The sequence below is a fragment of the Anneissia japonica genome, unplaced genomic scaffold (assembly GCF_011630105.1).
Source record: "Anneissia japonica isolate Jap-2015-1 unplaced genomic scaffold, ASM1163010v1 scaffold502_len386481_cov162, whole genome shotgun sequence".
Classification (NCBI taxonomy): Eukaryota; Metazoa; Echinodermata; class Crinoidea; order Comatulida; family Comatulidae; genus Anneissia; species Anneissia japonica.
Window position 1 is genome coordinate 135,398 of NW_022756308.1, and position 22,659 is coordinate 158,056.

At 36.2% G+C, this 22,659-nt stretch overlaps 2 protein-coding genes across 4 annotated transcripts; one reads left to right on the top strand and one right to left on the bottom strand.

The window, feature by feature from the left end:
- The first annotated feature begins 3,085 nt into the window (after nucleotides 1-3,085).
- LOC117124177 (sulfide:quinone oxidoreductase, mitochondrial-like) lies at nucleotides 3,086-13,146 on the top strand. 3 transcript variants are annotated; one of them, XM_033270329.1, is made up of 9 exons: nucleotides 3,086-3,169; nucleotides 3,945-4,166; nucleotides 4,866-5,090; nucleotides 5,917-6,114; nucleotides 6,357-6,569; nucleotides 7,062-7,245; nucleotides 8,389-8,456; nucleotides 9,658-9,836; nucleotides 11,474-13,146. In XM_033270329.1, the coding sequence occupies exons 2-9, from the start codon at nucleotides 3,957-3,959 to the stop codon at nucleotides 11,532-11,534; spliced, it is 1,338 nt and encodes a 445-aa protein (XP_033126220.1). In that variant the 5' UTR covers nucleotides 3,086-3,169; nucleotides 3,945-3,956; the 3' UTR covers nucleotides 11,535-13,146. The 3 variants fall into 3 exon arrangements, with proteins under 3 accessions (XP_033126220.1, XP_033126219.1, XP_033126221.1); XM_033270328.1 differs by having other exon boundaries at nucleotides 3,097-3,246; XM_033270330.1 differs by having other exon boundaries at nucleotides 3,108-3,197.
- On the bottom strand, nucleotides 11,607-18,266 carry LOC117124176 (kelch-like protein 8). The gene is made up of 2 exons (XM_033270327.1): nucleotides 18,154-18,266; nucleotides 11,607-16,842 (listed from the first exon to the last, which is right to left on the bottom strand). Exon 2 carries the CDS (start codon nucleotides 16,812-16,814, stop codon nucleotides 14,982-14,984), a length of 1,833 nt encoding a protein of 610 aa, XP_033126218.1. The 5' UTR covers nucleotides 16,815-16,842; nucleotides 18,154-18,266; the 3' UTR covers nucleotides 11,607-14,981.
- Nucleotides 18,267-22,659: the final 4,393 nt, after the last annotated feature.

Sequence of the window (22,659 nt, forward strand, 5' to 3'; positions counted from 1 at the left end):
AACAGGGCCCCTCACAACCTAGTCACGCCACTGGGGTGGGGGTGGGGCGCTAAGGTGAAGTGTGTGGGGGTAATTCGGAAAATAATGTGATTTTCAATTAATTTACTGTGATTGTTTGGGGAGGGGCGGGTGCCGCGACCCCCTAGATACGCCACTTTTGTTGGACAATTAAATGCAGTGACTTGACAGATCGAAGAAAAAAAAAGAAGAGAAAAACTGAAGAATACATAAGATAAACAAAAAAAAAATGGAAAAGATAAGAAAAGAACGGAATTATAGAGAAGAGAAAAGAATAGAAGTGGACAGGAAAAGATAAGAAATAAGTTTTAAAAAGTTTAGGAAACAAATAAACAGAAGGAAATGAGATAAGAAAATAAAGGATTATTTTAAATGAAATGGAGATGAAAGAAATGAAACAAACAGAAATTATATAGAGTACAGTGGCGGATCCAAGGGGTGGGGGTCAAGGAGTTCGGACAAACCACACCCCCCCCCCACCCATGTGAAGAATCGTAACAAAATACAGCTGGGTCCTGGCTTACAAAAGGCATGCTAACCTACCTGGCATAGACACTGTTTTTGGTTAGAGTCGTAAGACTACATATCTAACTACTCAATGTTGTTGGAATATAATAATATATTGCCTGTCTTTGATTTTTTTCCTCAATGATATGCCTAGCCTAAAGAATGAGATGAAATTACCTGACGACCTTTTTTCAAGGGGGGGGGGGGGAGGACTTTGAATTTTGAAGAACTTAAAGGTCATTAAAAGATTCCACAGAAGTTGGGAAAGCTCATTTCCGGCCATCTAGGAATCAACGCCCCTGTCTAAACTATTGTGGTTGAATTAAATTTTTTTAAAAAGAAGTCTTTATTTAGAAAAAATATGCCTATTTTACAACTGGGCACGTGCTAAACAGTGTGCGTGGCACGGTGAAAAACAAATCAAGTAAACCTAAATAACGTGTCACCTCACATAATAAACAACTTGATATAAAGTGATTAAACACGGTAATAAAATTGCAAATTTAATACACTGTACTGAAATTAAAAACTTTTAAAATCTCAAATGAATTGAACATGGCATGAGAACCGTGCTCCATAAATTTTCCCACAGGGTTCCGACATGTCTCAACATCGGGGTAAGGAGCCTACCAGAGCCTCATCAAGGTCCCGGAATCAAAACTGCATGAGCCACGGGGAATTCCCCTGCACTCACTCTGCTTGCGCGACCACAATGAGACTAGAGCCATTGGGGGCGGGGCTACAGCCACCCTTCCCCACCCCCACTGTCGGGAATGCTACCCCCCGTCGGGGAAGTTAGGAGGGTTTTGTCGAGGGATAAAAAAAAAATATTAACGTTAGATCAAATGTTGGTAGCATGAATTTGGATAGCTGCCTACATAAATTAATAGTTTGGACGCCAATGATAGGGCCTAGAAAAAGACACCCTGTATAAGCGTCTCGGCTTATTATTTTAAAAAAAAGTTCTCATTAGGCAACACCCACACCCAAACCCTCCTCAGGCTATGATGCACTGCTACGCGCTAAAGTACCGTAACTCTTGCCCTGCCTATCGGTGACGCAGGAAAGGCACTCACCCCCGGAAGTGGGTTAATTAGTTAACAACCAATGGCGTGTATCCAGTGGCGTATCTAGGGGGAGCGCGGCGGTGCACGTCCCCCAAAAAGTACTCGTGCCCCCCCCCTCCAGTCGCCACCCAACAATCACGGTTAAGTAGTTAAAAATCACCTATCACCTTATTTTGTGAATTAGCGCCCCTCTCGATTTCTTGTCTCTTATACACATCTAGATGTGTATAAGAGACAGTTTCCTTTACACCCATATACCCCCTCACACTCCCCCTAGATACGCCTTTGTTTACAACTGACCAATCAGAAAAGAATAATATGCGGTCCCATAAACATACGGGCTGTCTCACAAGCGCACATACTGTACATTATTTTTTTTACGTTTAAATTTGGTAATTTTTTATTTAACTTTTGCTAAAATTTTACATAGTAGGCCTATGTTGACATATGTATGTACTGTGAAAATACACCACGTCGTTGAAAGTGGCACGTTTCACATCTAGACTATGTGTATGTCCAATTTGTATTGATTTATTTTACTCCGAGACCTCGATTAATTTACGATTCTTTAAATTTAATAATATTAATGAACGTTAACCTGCAACATAATTAATGACATTTCCATAATGTTTTTAATTAGATTGATTCATTTATCAAAGTTGCTATTTTTATCGCTAGGCCTATCAAAATTTTTGATAGACTACTGAACATAGGAAAATAAAAACACTGAATAATGTTTGCTCTCAAACCGTGGCGGATTCAGGGGGTGGGGGGACTCCCGGCCCGGGCCCTCCCCAAATGATGAAATAACAAAAAGAAAATTATATTCAAATTTTAAATCTTAGAATGGGATTTCCGGCTGCGTAGGGCCTCCCCCTAAAAAATTAAAAATTTTGCTAGACCTCAGCCCCCACCATATCGACCCTCTAAGGGGTAAAAAGCGATTGTTCATATAGAAAACAAAAGAAATAAGAGAAGTTTTTACACTAGGACGATTCGATAACGATTTATCGTGTATGCAATAACAAAATATTTTAACAAATCAAATCAGATGACGTCATAATCATGGAACGATAAAATCGTTGCTACTACGACGATTTTAATGTTTAACTCTTATTTCTTTTATTTTCTATGAACAATTGCTTTTTAGCTTTGTTATCGTTATCGTTGAAGTATAAACAGGCCTTAACTCTGAAGGTCCTTCGCCTTAACTCTGAAGGTCCTTCCCCTTCCCCCTTATTTCCTGGACTATGCCACTTCTTCAAAATCTATTAAGACCTGAAAATACCAAGAATGCCTGAGGGCTAGTGGTCTTTATCCGAAATAATGTAAAGGCAATTACTATAACAACTCTCTGGTAAAGGTAAGAATAAATACTAAAGAAAAGTAGCTGCATGATCCCCTCTCAAAATCCCCAGGAGGATCGCATGCTCTCCATGCATATCCTCCATGGTATGACGTAACAGCGATTAGCCAATCATTAATCTTATAAGCTGGGGCCGGCTAGGTTTCTGCTGGAAGTCGCGAGGAGTCAGATCGGATATCCGACGAGGGGCCTGTTGCAGGACTAGGCTTAAGTATTGAATTATTGAGCCAGGGTTCTTTGTAAACTTCATGTTTTAATTTGGTTACATCTTAGCTTGCTTGCCATTAGGTAAATTATCATCTTGGCAACAGAGCAAATACTGCTGCACACTAGAAAGAAGTTTGGGACTCAGTAGAGTGCCTAGCTAGCTAGCCTAGGAGGCCCAGGAGGCCTACTTTAATAAAATAGGGCCTAGGCCTAGGTGGTAAAGTACAGCAGAATTATGGCTGGTTGGGTTGGTGGAAAGCCTAGCTACATAGCTACAGCCTAGGATAACTTTTAGTGTAGACTGGGCGTGGGGGCCTCCTCCTAGTCTAGCCATGACTATCTGTAGGTTTAGGCCTAGGCAGGGCTCAAAAAAGAAAAAATGACATGGAATTCATTAGAAAGTAAGGCCTGCACATCAGAAAGAAGTTATAAAAATGAAATGCCATCATATATTAATTTAATTGAGAAAATTCTCAAGAGGTGCATATGGTCATGATGCACCATACCTGCACAGTCAATGACATTTACCTCAGTTTCACACATGCTTGGACAATAATAAAAAGAGAGATTACAAGATGTACCATGCAAACTTACAGAAACATTTTGAACAATTATTGATTATGAGTACATACAGATACTTTAAAGGTTGAACTGTTCAGAGCTCACCCAATTTATTTCCCTATGTTCTTGAGTATGCACCATCAAACATACAGCAAGCAGGTGGAAGGCCTACTTTACCTTTGCATGTATTTTAAAAATTAAATGAATTTAAATTACAGAAAAAAATCAACATGGCATACCGAATTATTTGCAAGTCACATGGAATCCTTCGCAGTGGAGCCACGCTTCTCCAAGTGCGTTACCTCAGCACCAGCAATGACAGACTGAGTAACAACTACCGTGCTGTTGTTGTTGGAGGGGGTGCTGGTGGTCTGGCCATGGCAAGCATACTGGGATCAAAGTTTGGTAAAGCACAGGTGGCAGTAGTAGAACCTTCAGATGTAAGCCTAATTTGCATATTTCATTTTTGAACAATTAGTTGTGTTGTTAATATCAGTCTTATTGTGAATTATTTGCATATTTTACTTGTCTGATTGTTCATAATTGAATAGTAATAATTGTTTTTATTATATTACTATATTAAATATTATTGTATTGGTTTTTTGTTTTATATCTGTACTATATTTAAAGTGTGCAGAATTTGCAACAACATCCTACCAAGTAACCACCTATATTCCTGGGTGGAGGTGCAATAAAAGGTAGATAAAGTTGCTTGTCTGAGTACACAAGTGATTGGTCACTTTGGGACATGAACCCCAATGTAAATATTGCAAGCATAAACCAAACTGCTGCACCCTCCCATCCCTCAGTATGCTACAGTGTAATACTGTAATAGTTTTTTTGTGATTTGTGTATTATATATTTGAGCACTAGTAATTATTTGTTTTGTTGTAAGTGCAGAGGAACCCCCCCCCCCTTTTGGGACACCCCTATTATGGGGACATGACTGCAAAAAAAGAAAAAAAATATACCTTTTAACACTATGGCCAACCCTTATTCAGGGGACACCCCTATTAAGGAGACATAAATTTCGGACCTGAAAGGTGTCCCCATATTTGGGGTTCTACTGTATCTGTTCTAGTATTTGTTCAGCAATGCGTAACCCATCACATTCTTGATTACTTTTTTTTTTACTGTAGAACCACTATTATCAGCCAATGTGGACAATGGTAGGTGGTGGTCTAAAGACCTTCGGACAGTCTGCTCGGATGACTAAGGACGTTTTCCCATCCAAAGCAACATGGATACAAGATTCAGCTGTTGGATTTGATCCTGATAACAACACAGTTCTAACAAAAGATGGAAAGCAGTTAAAATATGACATACTGGTTGTTGCAATGGGTTTACAGTTGCGTTTTGAACAAGTGGGTGGAATATTAATTATTTTTTTGTCATTGGTCACCCTCTTTGGAAGTTGTGGATCACTGGGAAATTTATTTAATCTCCCCCAAACATTGGTGTACAATAATTATAAAACTTAATATAACATTAATGTACCATTTTTAATTCTATATGAGACATATTTGACACATTGTTCAAAAATTATTTGTTGTGAATTGTATTATTCAGAATAAGAAAGGTGGTGGTCTAAAGACCTTTGGACAGTCTGCTCGGATGACTAAGGACGTTTTCCCATCCAAAGCAACATGGATACAAGATTCAGCTGTTGGATTTGATCCTGATAACAACACAGTTCTAACAAAAGATGGAAAGCAGTTAAAATATGACATACTGGTTGTTGCAATGGGTTTACAGTTGCGTTTCGAACAAGTTAGTGGAATATTAATTATTTTTTTGTCATTGGTCACCCTCTTTGGAAGTTGTGGATCACTGGGAAATTTATTTAATCTCCCCCAAACATTGGTGTACAATAATTATAAAACTTAATATAACATTAATGTACCATTTTTAATTCTATATGAGACATATTTGACACATTGTTCAAAAATTATTTGTTGTGAATTGTATTATTCAGAATAAGAAATATTTAAACATATTACTCCTCCATGAATAAAAGAATGCTGCAGTCTTTGTATTAAAGTTTAATAGTCTCTTAGCTTAGCTTAGTACTGTAGTTTGATGTTCGAATCGAAAATGACCAGAATTACTATGACATCAACAACTTTAACAAAAGATTAACATACCCTGTATAAATTTTAGGAATGCATAATTGTTACATTTGCATTTCAGGTCAAAGGATTACAGGAAGCACTTGATAATGACCCAATGGTATGCTCCAACTACTCAGCTGACACCGTACTGAAGACTTTCCCAGCCATTCAGAAGCTTGAAGCTGGCAACGCCATCTTTACATTTCCAAATACGCCCATTAAATGTGCTGGCGCTCCACAGAAGATAATGTACTTGGCTGAGCATTACTTCTCAAAGGTATGAAGGGCTGAATTACAGACCCTGGGACAGATAGAGAGATCTTAGTACACACAGACTCTGGGATAGATATACAGACCTAATTGGTATAGAATCACCCTTTGACCTATTCAGGTACTCTAGGGCAGATACTCAGACCTGGGAACAGACTGACAGACCTGGGACAGATACACATACAAATACAATGGACATTTAGATTATGCTTGAGTGAAAAAATATATTTTGCAAATTTTTTTTTGTAGCATGGAAAGCGGGACAAGATAAATATTATCTACAACTCATCTCTTCCTGTAATCTTTGGTGTGCAGAAATATGCAAATGAGCTGTTGAAAATTGTGGAAAAGCGAAATATTGATGTTAATTTTAGACACAATCTAGTTGAAGTGAACCATGAGAAAAAAGAAGCAGTGTTTGTAAAACTTGACTCAGAAAACCAAGATACTGTCAACTTCAATGTAAGTAATCGCATGGGCATAAGCTGGAGGAAGGGTCCGCATCCCCCTCCCCTGCCATGCAGCAAATGGCGATAGAAGTGCTTTATGGAGCCAATTGCTTAATACTTGTTATTTACCAGTTGTTATTGTGCATTCTTATTGCTCAAATCTGTCCCAGAAGAAGATTTTTTATCAAAAAAAGATTATCTCTGGTATAGATGAGATGATGATGATAATTAGGATTATATACTGTATATTAATATATCAAGGTATATTTACTCATAAAAACAAAACATCAAAATTCACAGCAAAATTTACTAGCAGTTTAAAAAAGTGAATTGTGAAAGAGTAAACTCATACATAGTACTATAATTATTTTTACTATTATTATTATTATTTTATTGTTATTAATATTATTGATAATGATGATGTTAATATGTACTACTACTACTGTTAATAATTTATTAATAAAAAATAATGCACGTAAATAATGTTACTTCAATTCTCAAACAGTATGATTTCCTTCATGTGACTCCGCCAATGAGCCCTCCTGAAATACTGAAAAACAGTCCGATTGCAGCAGAGAATGGCTTCCTATCTGTACACAAGGAGACTGGTCAGCACACCAAATACCCAAATGTCTTTGGAATAGGTGATTGCACAGATATACCAACTGCAAAGACCGCAGCAGCTGTTGGTAAGTTTAAGGCTTTGTCCACACTGTCTCTCAGTGCAGATATCTTTTGTCCTTGGGCAAGACACTTGCATTTGTCTCTCTCTCTCTCTCTCTACCCAGGAGTATAAATGGGTACCGGCATAATATTCTGGGAAGGTAATCAGACTCGCTGTGAGGAGTGGCGATCCCCTCAAAGCATTGCACATTCTTGCCCCAATGCTTACGAAAGAGGGATGGGCACTCCGGACCTGTATAGGTTCGACTACCTTTACCTTTACCACCCTAGCAAATTTTCTTGACAAAAAACTCTTGTATGCACATATTATAATAATAATAATAATAATAATAACGATAATGAATACGAACAACTTTTGTCAATTAAAATTTGATAGTCTGGCACAGGGCTTCAGATTTTGATTTCTGATTGTTTGTGTTGGCATTACAGTGTGTATCTCATATCATGTACAGTAAAGTCCGGTTGCACACGTTTTACAAAGTGATAATGTATATTTTTCCTAATAAAATCAAGTTTCTTGTATTTATTTATTAATAGTTCAAATCTTTTGTTTTATTTCTGGTATAATAATCACTATATTAATGTAATAGACCTATACTGAACAATGAACTACCAACGCAAGCATCATCGGATTGAGCGCACATGTTTACTATGACAAACAAGAGTGTTGGGGTCAGCAACTTATTGACGTCGGCGATCTAACAAGTAGAATAAACACGATAGAAAGGGCCATTAAACATACAGATGTTTGAATAAGAGTTAAAATAATATTTTTTTCAAGTGAAAGCATGCCAGCGATTAAAATAATTTGGTTTTTATCAAAGGTAAATTCAGCTAGGCTCTACCGCGGTAGACCACGCTGCTGCACTGTCGGTTCGTCTGGCCACCGTCAGTGTATTGGCGCTCAATGGCAGGGGATGCTAGGCCTAGGTATTGGAAACTGACACCCGATCTAGTTTACAAATTTTTCAATTTAGGAACACCCCTTGGTACCATGTAAAATAGACGTTTTACTGTATATACTTCAATGACATTTCCATTGTTGGTAACTGAAACTGCTGAAATTGCTGCTCAAATAGCTTTGTGAATCAGTATTCGTTATACTAATATTTCTAAATTAGTAGTTTGAAAACTTGATTTCTTCATAGCTGCTCAATCCGGTGTGCTGAAGAAGACAATAGAAGCTGTCTTAAGTGGCAAAGAACCGCAAAAATTAGTAAGTTCAACTATTGCTACCTTTCCAACTCATGTTTCACACAGTACAAGGAGTAGGTATACACATAGATCAATCTCCATGTTCCTCAGCCACAAACTCTAGCCTCAAACAAGCTTAAAACATTTTTTAACTGATGCAGGTATGTTTTTTTTAATGCAATGTGGCAGTTTGATACTGTTAGCGGAATGTATATGCTCAGAGCATGAATTTGTGCTCAGATTATATTTAGTTGAACTACATGGGCACATTTGTGTGTAAAAATATTTCTTTGTAATTTTGGTGTTTTAACACTCTGACCACCAGGGGTTTGAAAAAGTAGTACTAGCCACCGCCAGAAAATTTTAACACTTTGCCGAAGCTTGTAGAGAGTGCGTATGTGATCAGATTGACATGTAGTGAATACTACAAGAACTACAAACTTTTTAGCGTTACAATGGTACCAAACACTTTATTTTAATTACAGTCTGCGACCCGTAACATAAAAATGAAAATAACTCACTTTTAGAGATTTACATAATTTCGCACAACAAAGCTGAGATAATCGCGATTCATGAAAGTAAATCAGTACCGCTCTATGCTAATGTAAACAAACAAACAGTGAAATACGTACGCTTCAGACTGAATATATAGTGTTCAAATTGTTAGTACATGTCGGTAATTACCCCATCTAACAGATTCCGTAAAAAAAACCTGAAACCTGGAGATCTCTGTGTTTGGCAGTCAAGCGTTGTGATACCAAACACGGAGATCTCAGTGTTTGGCGGGCAGAGTGTTAAATAGGAATGATGTTTTTTTGCCCTACCAGACGTGTTATACTGAATGCTCAGTACCTTCACAAGTACTTGTGACTCGGGTGGAAATCAAACCCACAACCTCCAGATAATTAACCTGGTGTCATAACCACTAGAACAGATCCCCAATTACAGGTAGCAGCGGGTACTGCAATGGTATTTCAATTATAAAGTAAGATCACTTGCACACATTTAATTGTACCCTTTCATTTTTTCATATATACCTGTATACCTTGATAAACATATTGTACAGTTCTGATGGCATACAAAAGATTGTGTTCCAATGATTCCATTATATTTTATTGGGGTGGGGGAGGGGGTTGAAAAAATAAATAGTGGTAGCATAATCAGTTACTGGTACATAATCAGTTATACCAGATTACTAACATTTGTATTATTTATTTATACAGTATGATGGATATACTTCTTGCCCATTGGTTGTTGGATATAATAAATGCATCTTAGCTGAGTTTGACTTCAATGCTCAACCACTTGAGACCTTCCCAATTGACCAGGGTAAGCAGAGAAGGTCAATGTACTATCTCAAAAAAGACATGATGCCAGAGTTCTACTGGAAGGGCTTGATCAAGTAAGTATCGGGGGTGGTTGAGGCATTTCATAACACATGGTTATCCCCTCCTTCTTGTGACCTGTCCCTAAGTATCATCATGGAAGTATTATTGAGAAGATCACTCGGCAACAGACCCCTTTGACGCAACAAACCAATGTGTTCCCTGCCTTTGGATCGCACGCGGGCGTATTAACCTATAATTCACATTTTTTCCGTTAGCAACAACTCGGCAATGACATGCATTTATACGCTTCAGCACAGTAGTTGTGCGATAAAGCGTTTGATTTTAACCCATTAAATATCTTTATAATGAACAATGTTCCCCTGTTTGGATTTTTTTCTGAATTTTAGTATGTTATTATTTGTATGTTTCAGGAACGGATTCCGCAAAATATTTCTGTTGAAATTACTTCTGTGTTCATTATAATTTTGTCTAAAGATCGATTGGTTCGACTATAAAGCTAAGGCAGCATAAAACTGAAAATTACTCTGATTTTGGATTGAATTTTTAAATAGTTAACCCTCGTTAACCCTAAAATAACTTAGTTTATTATAATCCTCCATCATTCCTTAATTAATATTATTATGTTTGGTATTTCTTGAAAGATCAATGTATTTCATTGTGGGATTGACTGTAAGTAGTGCAGCACAATGAGAAAAGAGCGTGCTCTCTATTTCGCCATGTTCAATTTTTTGGTAATCTAAGCCTGATGAGCATTTGGTGGTGGGGAACACATTTGACTTCAAAGGCATCGCGCAAACGTTCTTCACACGCTGCGGCAGCTTTGTTTTTGGTTCATTTGCAGAGTGCTGCGTGCGCGTAGCTTTTTCGAGTGATCTCCTTCTCAATAATACCTCTATGGTATCATCAACATTATGTTACTATTGTCTGACCCTGTCGGAGAACTTTCTCTTCCCCCTGAATGAAATACTAGAGCAGGAATTGGTCGCACAAAAATGGGTCGGAGGGCCTTACTAAAACTTTTACATTTTCCAGGGTGCTTGCAAAATCTACACTTTTTTAATAAAATTTTACTTTTTACTGATGTTAAGTGTCAAGCCCAAGGCCATAACAGCAAGAGATTTTCTTGCTGAAGATGGTAGGGGACCTTACATGTAGTGTTTTTAACTTATTGTCGCTGTCAACAACAACACTGCTGTCAGGCTGCACATTGCCAACATGTGTGCTAGAGCCACCACTGATTGAATGTAGTTCAGGATTTCAACCCTGGTCATATCATTGGTTTTAAGCATGGCACATTATTAATTGCCTCACTCCACCATTGAGGTATAAGTACCTTGTTGGGTTGGTATTACTGCAATATGTATAACATTCTTATCAGTGAGTTCAAATATTGGTCGCGACCCAGAATTATATTAGAGAGATCCAAAGATTTTATAAAATTGAATTTTTTTATATCCTGCTAAAATTTGTTGTAGTAAAGAGAGTGCATTCAAAGTATCATTAAAAAATTTTACAGGATTTAATCTTGTATCTGTTGAGTACAGTATCTGTTTTTTAATGTTTAATAAACATTTATATTTGGGTGGTCGGCCAAAAAGTATGAGAACCGCTGTTCTATAGGCATTTCTTAGTTCATAATTCATTATTATAATATTAGATTAATACATTTACTTTTTTTTCTTGCTTTAAGGGGTAAATGGGCTGGACCTGGTGGATTCCGTAAAGCTTTCCGTCTTGGAATGGGAAAGTGAATTAATCAAGAACATTTTCAAGAGTGCCAAAACTTAGATTATTTTGTTTTCCTATATTCTTATCAAGAAAAAAAAGCATGATTTAAAAGTCAAAAACAATCATGTATCTGGATCAAAACATAATTACTTGAATTTGAAGCAACTGAAATCAGTTTTGTATATTTATAATCTACACATGATATTTGTTGTCACAATGTATCTGTAGTATAAAAATAATTATATTGTCTTCCAATTAGCATATTAACTATTAATATGCCAATAGTAATAAGATTGTATTTCAACTGTTAAAAATTTGTAATCTTGTTTTTTAGATTCTCATAATCTTAATTTTTTTATGTTTTCATTTATAGCTGCAAACCTTTTTAAAATCACTGTTTTATAATCCATCATTTTATAATTGCTTCTATTATGGATGCTTGTTTGTGTTTGGCTGTAGTACACACAGCCTTATTTGATGGTATACCTTGTAATCGGCTGAAGCACATAGTCTCAATTTGATCCATATTTTTGGTTGGACATAGTAAATAGCCTTATTTTGATCCGTGTCCTGAGATTGGTCGTGGCATGTTCATCAATAGTTGGGAACTTTCGATGTAATGACCTCACTAAAAGTCATCTGTGCATTCGAGAACATTAATTTCTTGTCGCATGAATTCTAGGATGCAATTTACGTTGTGCAGAGAACATAGGTTAGCAGGGGTGGATTTACCCCCCCCCCCTTTGGGAAGGTCAGAAAAAGAAAATCTTGATCTCCGAAAACGATTCAGAGATTATTTTCGGGCATCTAGAATACAAGAATTTCGCGGGGGCATGCCCCAGGATCCCCTAGAGTAGTGTTATCTCGATCGGCCCCACTTTTGGACATCTCTGGATCCGCCCCTGGGTCAGTCACACATGAGCGAAGCGTCGTCATGCAAGCAAATAAAAAGCTTGTACTCTGTTTCCAAAGATTTTTTTCCAATCATTGGATAGTTTTTATTTTCTTTTTCAGTTTGAAATTTGATTACTGTAAAAGTTCCATATACGTTTACTATATTTTATTTAGTTTAAACAGTTCAAAATGTCACAATTTGAAATTTCATAGTTCGTTTCAAGTTTAAGGGATCATATTTTTTTTCTTTTTTTTTCTCATGAAAATTCGAAAAATGATGATCTTGAAATAACAACAATCATTATTTTACTCTTTTGGTGGAGGGAGGGGTCAGAGAAAAGAGTATGTATTTTACTTTCATAAAAATGGTGAAGATGACCACTGATGTATTGGGAGGGGGTTGCATTTAAATTGATGAATTCAGCAATTGCATTGGCTTTCATATCTATAAAGAATATACAGTATCTGGATGTTATTAAGCCAAACACATTCATAGGTTGTACATGGAGACCACAACATGATGGAAAGATACTGTACAATAATCAGATTTGAAGAAGAGCTTATTCAGAAAATGTTTAAAACAGTATTAATGTTTTTATTGAAGGACATTTAATTTTTCTAGTCTACACACATATTTGTAGATGTCTTTATTAAACATCAGTTCTAAGAATTTTGGTGGGAGAATCATTTATGGTTCACTGCATGATACAGTACTGCTATACAATAAAAGTACCATTTTAAGTCTTTTGAGTTGTATTTAATTTGTATTGTACTGATATGAAAGGGGGCACCAGCAGGGCGCCTGGGAGAATACAAATTTTTGGAGAGAAAAAAAAATGGATTTTTTACATATTAGTAGAAAAAAATATAAAAAATTATTCTTGAAATTAACTTGCTCATTTTAAAGGAACATACAAATTATTGTACTGTAACAGTATTTTTTAAATGTTTCCCTATAATTTTATAGCGAAAAAGATAGGAAACTTTTTTTATAACTCCAGTATGAAAATCTGGGTACACATTTTTTTCAACTCAATAATTTCTACGCTAAGTTCCTGATTTGTATGTTACTGCAAAATGATACATCTAATAAGCTTTTGAAGCCCCTTATATTGTTCGTTTCCGGAGCTTCGGCCCCGGGACCACTTCAAAGTGATTTTGAGCATCGATACTGTAATGTAAAGTCTCTCCGAAAAACAGAAAGGAAATATATATAAAAATTATCAAATTGAACAATTTTACGACAAAAAATGATGGAACCACTTCCAGTCCCAGAAAGTGTTCTATCATTTTTAAATTTATATTTTTTCAATTCAACATACCTTTATTTTTTTTAGAATTTTCAATAATTTATATTCTCAAGTCAATGTGTATGTTACTGCAAAATGCACAAGATAATTCAAAATTATTTTGTTTAATGATTTTTTTTTTGTCATTTTCCCACAGTCCCACAAACTGGCTAATCTGATAGAAACAGCCTACACACAAAACCCTATTCACTTTGAATATGACTTTTGAATATGAGTTGTGTTAAAGCAAACAAAATGGCACACAATAAAAAAAAAAGTGACCTGGGCTGGGCTTGAATCTTGAATATTCCTTATAACTTTATAAATCCACGTTAATCCTTCTATCTTTGCATTTCAAAGTAAAGTACTGTAATATTTTTTTATAAAACCTCATTTATTCTGATATTATTGTTGTGGTCCTTTACTTTGCATGCAACTAAAACCTCATATTAGTGTCAAACAACTGTTTTATTACTAGGCCTACTGGTAAAATGCAGGGTTTGTATACTGTATTTAGTTGGAGTTTTGTTTTTCGAAGTACTATTAAGTAGTCATGCTCTTCATTACTTTGACTAAAATATTTATATTTATTATCTACATATTAGTAGACACTAAAATTGATTAAATAAGCATTTGAAAGTCCTAAATTGTTAAAATTTTGGGGCTTTGCCCCCTGGACCACTTTTGAAGCCTTTAGAGAGACGCTCGGCCACGCCCACCTCTAAACCCCCCCCCCACTATTTATGTTAGATTAAGTTATACATAGCATATTTATTACTATTGCCTAATAGCATTGTAATTTATCTTTTAATTTCATTCCTTATATTATTTTCACTTTTGGTACTGCTGTTTATCCTTTGCCAACCTTAGTTCCTTTTTAAAAAAAATTAATTAAAAAAATCATAAAAAATAATAATAATAACTAGATAATACTATAAACATAGTTAAATCAACCATTGTACAAAGTTTACGATTGCGGAAATTCTACCCGGTGTGTGATTAATTGCTATTTCATTTGTTTTTCTTTGATGTTTGGAATTGTCAAATTTTGTATAGGAACCTTGTTCCTCCATGGCTTCGCAGAAATAAATTATATTATTATTGTAGATATTGTTTGTGTTAATGCAAACTTTGACACTCAAGTTTCTTAATTTAACACCAACAAAAATAACATACTTCATACACAAGTTCATAAAAGTTTGTCAATGAACTTATATTATCCTTGAAGCTACAGTAAATAAAGTTATTTCATAACTGATATTTTTCATAAAATCCTAAAAAGTAATGTTATAATTGTGTGCTCAATTTTATCCAAGAGAAAGGAGGGCCAATGTACTTTAAACCTGCAACACAACCATGGAAACACAGTCCTGTGGGCATTGGTGTCTCACCTACCCACTTATTAAGTAAAGGGTCAAATGATTCAACTTTGTTGACATGCTGCTGAAGCTCTCCACCTGTGACAACTATCTTTCCATTAACTATTGTTGCAGTTGGGCAATTGCGTTTGTACCTCATCGGTTCTGACGCAACCATCTGCATCGTATCAGGATCCAAGATCATCACCTCTTTCATCTTGCAATTGCCAAGAAGAAACAGATTGTGTTGCAGAGTAACCACAGGAAACATAGACCTTGTCATACCAGATGTTAGTATCACAGTACATTCCAATGTTTCAAGATCAAACACCTGAAGAGAACAAACTCGTGTGAAAGTAAGGGGTCCTACAATATACAGCTTGTTCTGCATGGCAGCTAAACTTAAGTTACTATTTATTGGATTGATGTCCCCAATGACTGACCAAGATTCAAATCCTGGATCGTAGAGTTCAATGTTTGTTAATGAGTTGGCATCGTCTTCACCGGCTACCACGTAAATCTTGCCATTAAGACTAACGGAGGCATGATTACAACGAGCATTTTGCAAGCCGCAAATCTGTTTCCATTTGTTGTTGGCAAATGAATACCTCCACACATAGTTGCATACATGGTCCTCACAGAAACCACCAATGATATACATGTCCTCCTTAATAGATGTGACAGTGTAGTCAGTGTGATCAAATGGAAGTTTGGTCAGAAAATACCAGCATTCTTCATGATAAAAGATAACTTCTTTCTGCCACTTTCTATCAGATGTCATACCACCAACGACAACAGTTACATCTTGAAGCATTGAAGACCTTGGTTGCCTTATCTGCTTTTCTTTGACCATCATCTCCTGGAGATTCAAGGAATCCTTGATCAAGTCTCTGCATTCTTCTACATTAATGAACAGGACACTGGACATTAAAACATCATTTAAAATTGCTGTATCAACAAATGCTAATTTCACACACTTCAAAACTGATATAAAATCTTTGGTTCTGCATGGTTCAAAATCAACCCATTTTAAACAAGCATTTAAAACAATTTCTTCTCTGTTAACACGAAGTCTTTTATCAGATATCAAGTGAATTAATTTCTCTTTCTTAATTGAAAGGAAATCTTTTGAAAGCGAAACATTCATGAAGTTTGCTAAAATATAATCCCATGAATCTTCCATGAGGTGTTGCCGGTTGTACAAATCTGCAAGCTCATGAATTCCAAGACAGTTTGAAGGGTTTAGATGCAACTTAAGGAAGCTTTCACATTCTGCTACAAGTTTTGGGTACTGCAAAAAACATGCAGTTGCTAATAAGTCACCTGCAAATGACAATCTTATCTCTATACAGCCCAAATATAAGTAATCTATGATCTTCTCCAACATGTCTGGTTTAACATCATGGAGATGGATAACCTTCTCATGACTTTCCCGTAAATCATCAAGAAACATTGCTCGAAAGAAGGTACTACTTGCAGCCAAGACACTCCTGTGGCATGAAATATTTAGATCTCCAGAATTCAAAGTGACATCTGTCAGCTGTTCAAGTTTCCTGTGCTCATGCAAGACTAATAGGAGATCGTGAGCTAAGGAGGTATCTGTGAAGACAGTAACAGCATCAAATTCAGGGGTTTGAGGATTAGATACATTTATGCCGTTCACAACAGCGTCTCTGCTGGTAGCGACTTTTTGTGCTCTTTCCTCAGAGTAGTTCCCTTCAGTAACATCAGTACATTCCAAGTCTAATGAAGCATCTGCCATTTCAAACAGTTTTCACTTTCCTAGAAATCTTCAAGAAACAATAAAAAAAAAAATAACTCCAAAATTAAATAATGAGACAGTGCTTTCAATTTTCAAGACAAACCCATGGTGTAATCCAAAACCTGTCAACCCGACCAATTTTCACTTTTAAAAATTTATGAAAATATTTATCACTTTAAAGAACAATTATCTGGGCATTTAAAGCTGATATTTTTTTCATAATAATATACCAATTTTTTGTGTATCATAATCATGTGACCAAATTTAAGAAAGTATACATTTATAATTTTTAAAGGCGGGTTCTAATTTTTACACAAAAGTGCACTTTGAGTCCTTCTACTTACCCACATTAGTCCCACCATGTCTGGGATAAATTTTAAAGCTATAACACCTCAGATGAGGTGATGATGGCCGAGAACTAGCAACATAAGATTTCACCACATTTTGCCTAGAGGGTTTGACCCCTAATGTTGGTTAGGCCATCAAAGACATTGAGAAAAGGTATGTAAGAAGAACCGAGGATGGGTCTGACCCCACCCGCTCAAAAAACCCCAAAACCGGTCAATTTCACCCCATCTAGTCACGTTTTTATCTTAATACATATTGCAAAAACATCTATATGAGAGTGTAAAGAAAATCTAAGGGCCTCCACTCGACAGTGATTAATTTTACTTTTGGAGTGTCCTGTCTCTGTTTTTTGTACTTTTGTGATTGTTCTTTGCCGTTTCTGTTTCTGTACATTTTAATTGTTTGAGACAAAAATTAAATGAAATGATGTTCGGAAATGGTGATAAATGCCAAATTTCAAATATTTGGAGTTAATTTCTGGTGGGTGAGGGGGTGGCTGGTGGGTGGGGAGGTGCGCGACCAAAATATGAGGGGGTGTAGAATTTATTTTCGGTGGCCACGCCCACTGAAAAATATTGCTTCTTTGATTCCTGAATACACGTTAACCTTTACAGCATAAGCATAAACCTAGCCTAATTTTTTTTGCTTCGAAGTTTTCGAATGGGGGGGGGGGGCAAGCGCCACTGGTTAAGGTTAGGGTTAGGGTGGAGTGCTAAAGTGCATTAGAGCCATTTATTTATTTCGTAAATACTGTACACCAAGTTTATTGACTTGGGGCTGCGGTGACCGGAATTCCAGGCCCTAGGCCTACCATAGCCCCCTGACTGTTTGTAGTACTGTAGTGCCAACCGTGCCAACGGGCCTGGTCAGTCCAAAGAGCGAAGAGAGCCAGCCTAAAAATAAAACTAGGCTAGCATTCCAGGCTACGCTTTCTGGCTTTTTTTATGAGAAATTTCATAGAAACAACTACTTTACGGGCGTACTTACGTACCGTTACTTTTTTTTAGCAGGATAAAACCACAATTCGTCCTCCATCGGTGCGTGCTACTTCTTGTTCTTCCCCCGACGATTCGAGCGAATGATGCCACCATGCCCAAAACTTCGAGCAAAAGGGTATGAGAGCCCCGCTAGGCGGCGCTCTATAATTTTTGCTTCGAGGAGCGAATGCAGTTTCAAGCGAAATTAAGTTGTGCGAATTTCCAATCAATAGTTTTTCGCCCTCTTTTCGTATTTAATTTAAATTTAGAACTACAGTTTATGGCCGAGAACTAGCAACATAAGATTTCACCACATTTTGCCTAGAGGGTTTGACCCTTAATGTTGTTTAGGCCATCAAAGACATTGAGAAAAGGTATGTAAGAAGAACCGAGGATGGGTCTGACCTCCACCCGCTCAAAAAACCCCCAAAACTGGTCAATTTCACCCAATCTAGCCACGTTCCTATCTTAATACATATTGCAAATCTATATGTGAGTGTAGAGAAAATGTAACCCATGTAGCACGTGGACCATCTTTTTTCCTACAAAGTACTATCGGTGTACATCACAGAAAAAAACCCTAAATCCAATTTATATCAGGTTGGGAAGGTGATGTAAAACCCCTACAAATTACCACCACTACCTGCTACGTTCTTATCTTAATGCATTAGAGACGCCTAAATATGACAATGTATAGAGAAAATTCACAACATGTTGCACATGAACCAACTTTTCTCCACAACAAAATTAGCACACTAAAAAAGTAAATTATACCTGATATCAGGTTGTAAAGGTGATGTAAGACCCCTACAAATTATCCCTTTCCCATCACTATTTCTGTCTTGAATGTATTGACCAAACTTATATTATGACAGTACACAGGAAACGAATCTGATTTGTTTACATTGGTAGTTGTGTTGCCAGACCTCAAGTTACACCTTGTCCTCCTCAATGCTCTACGTCCCTACCCCTCCGCCCCAATCCCCATTCATGACCTTACGATATCGTTTATACATTAGAATTGTAGCACAGAAAGAGAAAGAAAAAAAAGACGTTTTACACTGACAAATACATTTTAGGGTAAACTTCTTTAAAGTAAAATATTATGTATAACAGGAAACAAAAAAGAAACTTTTTCCTCCTCAACCAATGCTCCTGTCTCTTATACACATCTATTTTAATAATAACCCTAATATACAAATGCGGTCACTTTGCCAGACCCCGACATAGGTAGCTTTTTCCAAATGCCCTTACCCCTACCAGTACCCGTAACCCACCCTCACCCCCTGCCCAAATTCAATATAATAATTTCATCTATTTAATGAACAAAACCTTTTGGAAACAATGTACTGACAACATGGAAATACATGTGACCTGGTGTGTGAATGGCCGGATTTTAGGGTGATACCTCACTAACATCCAGTGGCAGATTCTGGGACAAAAGGAGTTTTTAAATACACATCATGTAAAGTCACTTAGACAGGTGATCAAAGGGGCACTGGGTGATATTGTGTCAATCCTCCCCTCGACCCGTAGGTCCTTGATGAGCTTCACCTTAGGGGCAGGGATGAATAGAGGGAGATTATCAGGCTTTAGCCTCCCACCCCAATACAAAACATTCGCCAGCCAATATGGTAGGACTATGCCTAAATTGCTTTTAGTAAGGCCTATGAAAATATTAACTACACCTGCTGCATTATATTTTTGAGGTAGTCATCCCTAACATTTCGGCCAGAAATTTACGAAAAAAAGAAAAAAAGATGAGCTCTTTTTAAAAAAGTTCAGGATCCACCCCTAGGGAAAGGGGAGAACCGAGGAGAAACGAATAATATTGTTCTGAAATAGCATTTTTGCAGTTTTAGAGTGCCATTTCCTGGCATCTAGAGGTACCAATGTATAAGTGAGGTGTACCTTTATAGAAAAGGTTGCCTAGGACGAAAGTAACTCTGGCTATATTGATTTGAAAATTGAAAAATTGTATTAATGAATAGGTATAGGATTACTCTGTTCAATTTTATTAACTTTATATCAATATGTAAATTTACATCAATTATATATTTATATTTTATTAAATAATAATTGATTTAAGTATTTATATGAATACAAAGATTACTATGTTCATTTTTAATGTATACTTAAATTTTCATTTAATTATGATATAGTAAATTTTTATAAATGGTTACAAAAAATCAAATGTATAAAAGAATATATTAATTTAAGTTTATAAATATGGTATAGTAAATAATAATAGTAAAAATAAAACGTAATGTTAGCATTGTAATATTGTTTAAGTATACAAGAAGAAACGGGATGAAGATTAACGAATAGAAAAAAAAAAAGAAAAAAAAAGAGAACAAGAGCGGCTTAGAATTGTACCGAAAGTTATGTAATAACACATCGTGAGCACGCGACATAAGCCACTGTAATTTTCAAATATAGGCCTATGTCCAGTCAAAAGGCGTGATGTGATGTTGTAAATGATGTTCGTATGCCTGCTTTGAACAAATTTGGTATTTTTCTTGCCAGATTATGTGCTATCTTTATTCAGACCCTGAAAGCAGTGGTGGCGCCAGCACCCGTCAGAGAGGCCTGAGTCCCCCTGTCGTCCGACGAACGACTGGTTGAGGACCAAAAATAAATAAAAAATAATAATAATTTGCCTATCCAAATAAAGCTATTTTGATTGCCAATCCCATTGTAGTCTAAAAGCACATTTAGGACCAAATTATACCATAAAACTCGCCCCATGAACCCTAACAAGGATTTTTTTTATTCCGGGCCGTCGGCCGAGACTTCGTCGTCGCCTTGGTTCGGACCCCTCCGTCGGACCCCTTCTCGGCGCCACCGCTGGCTGAAAGTCGGGTGTCCGGCGGGTGTAACAGTTTACCATTAAATCAAATTCTAGATTCGAACTGCTTATAATGCCAATAACAATAAACAGAAAAATGACAGGCAGCACTATTATTATGATATTATTGTACTATTTCATGATGTAAAAAAGTGTGATTTTTGTCAGTTTTACCAATATTCAGTTTTTTATTTTTAAATAAATTCCGACCCAGAAACCTAGTCTCAAATATACAGGGATTGTGTACTGCAGAGGATGTTTTACCTCTAAATCATTAGATACCCGGTAAGTAATAATTTGGAACATCAAGGCCGGATTGCCGAAAACTACTTTGTCGAATGCCAGATGGTCGACTCCGATCCAAAAAAATGTTGGCTTAAAAGCAAGGTAAGAAATTATTAACAAAAACATAAATACCGGTACATTATTGACTATTAGACTCCAAAAATAGCATACACACCATAATTAAATACTATTTTATCGAAAAAAAACTCAATACACATAAAGACGCATAGCATACTATTAGACCTGTCTCTTATACACATCTAGATGTGTATAAGAGACAGAGCTTCACCTTAGGGGCAGGAGATTCAAAATAACACTTTGGGGTAAAAAGTGTAAAATTTCATTTTTTTTTTCGGGAGATAACCTACGACCTACTTTAACTCCGAAATACAAAATGGATGATGTCTGAAATTTTTATGTGTCTTATTTTGTATGTGTTCAGTTTTTGAGAAAGTATCCGGCATAAAAGGTGGTTAGCTTAGTTTTTTTCGTATTTATTTAATAAAACACGTACAGTGCACACTCCAATTCGAGACCGATCTTATTCCGAGACACCTCTAATTCGAGACCACTTTTCCAATCTTCAACCTTTCAACACAAAGCTAGCCCACTAATTGGAGACCAACCCCAAGACCACCCCAAAGTTTCAGGTCCTAAAGTGGTCTCAAATTTAAGGGTGAACTGTATTATTAAGTTTAGCCAAAAGTAATAAAAATCACAAAATTAAAATAACGTGTCATCATATACATCATTTGATAGATAATTTTGATAGCTTTCGTATGATACCAAATTATATAAAATTTAAACTTTCAGTGATAGACTAGGCTCAAAATACGACTTTTTGGTAAAAACATGTAAAATTGTCATTTTTGGTCAAACTTGGCTTTAAAATTCCAAATTCAGCGTGGCAACAGCCTATTCTGTTTGATCCAAGGCCTGGTGATAAGAATTCACTAGTTTTTGAAGGTACTACATGGAAGGTTGTTAGATTGGTTTTCATAAATAAAACATAGGCCTATCTTATTTAATTTAGCCAAAAACAGTCATAAACCATTACGTTTTGGTTTTTTTTGGTGATTTTTGTGTCACAAGCTTAATAATAATTTTTCTGACACATCATTTGATAGATATAAGTTTAATAGTTGTCTTATGACACCATAAAAAGTACCGTATCGAACGAAAAAGTTGTTAGCTTATTTCGTATATATTTAACAAGATATGTAGTATTAAATTTAGCAAAAACAGTCATAAAAATAGTTCTTTGGGGATATTTGGGTAACAAAATTTGTGTCATCATACATATCATTCGATAGATAATTTGAATAGTTTTCGTATGACACCAAATATATTCATATTGAATCTTCCAGGGACGGACTAGCTTTAACAT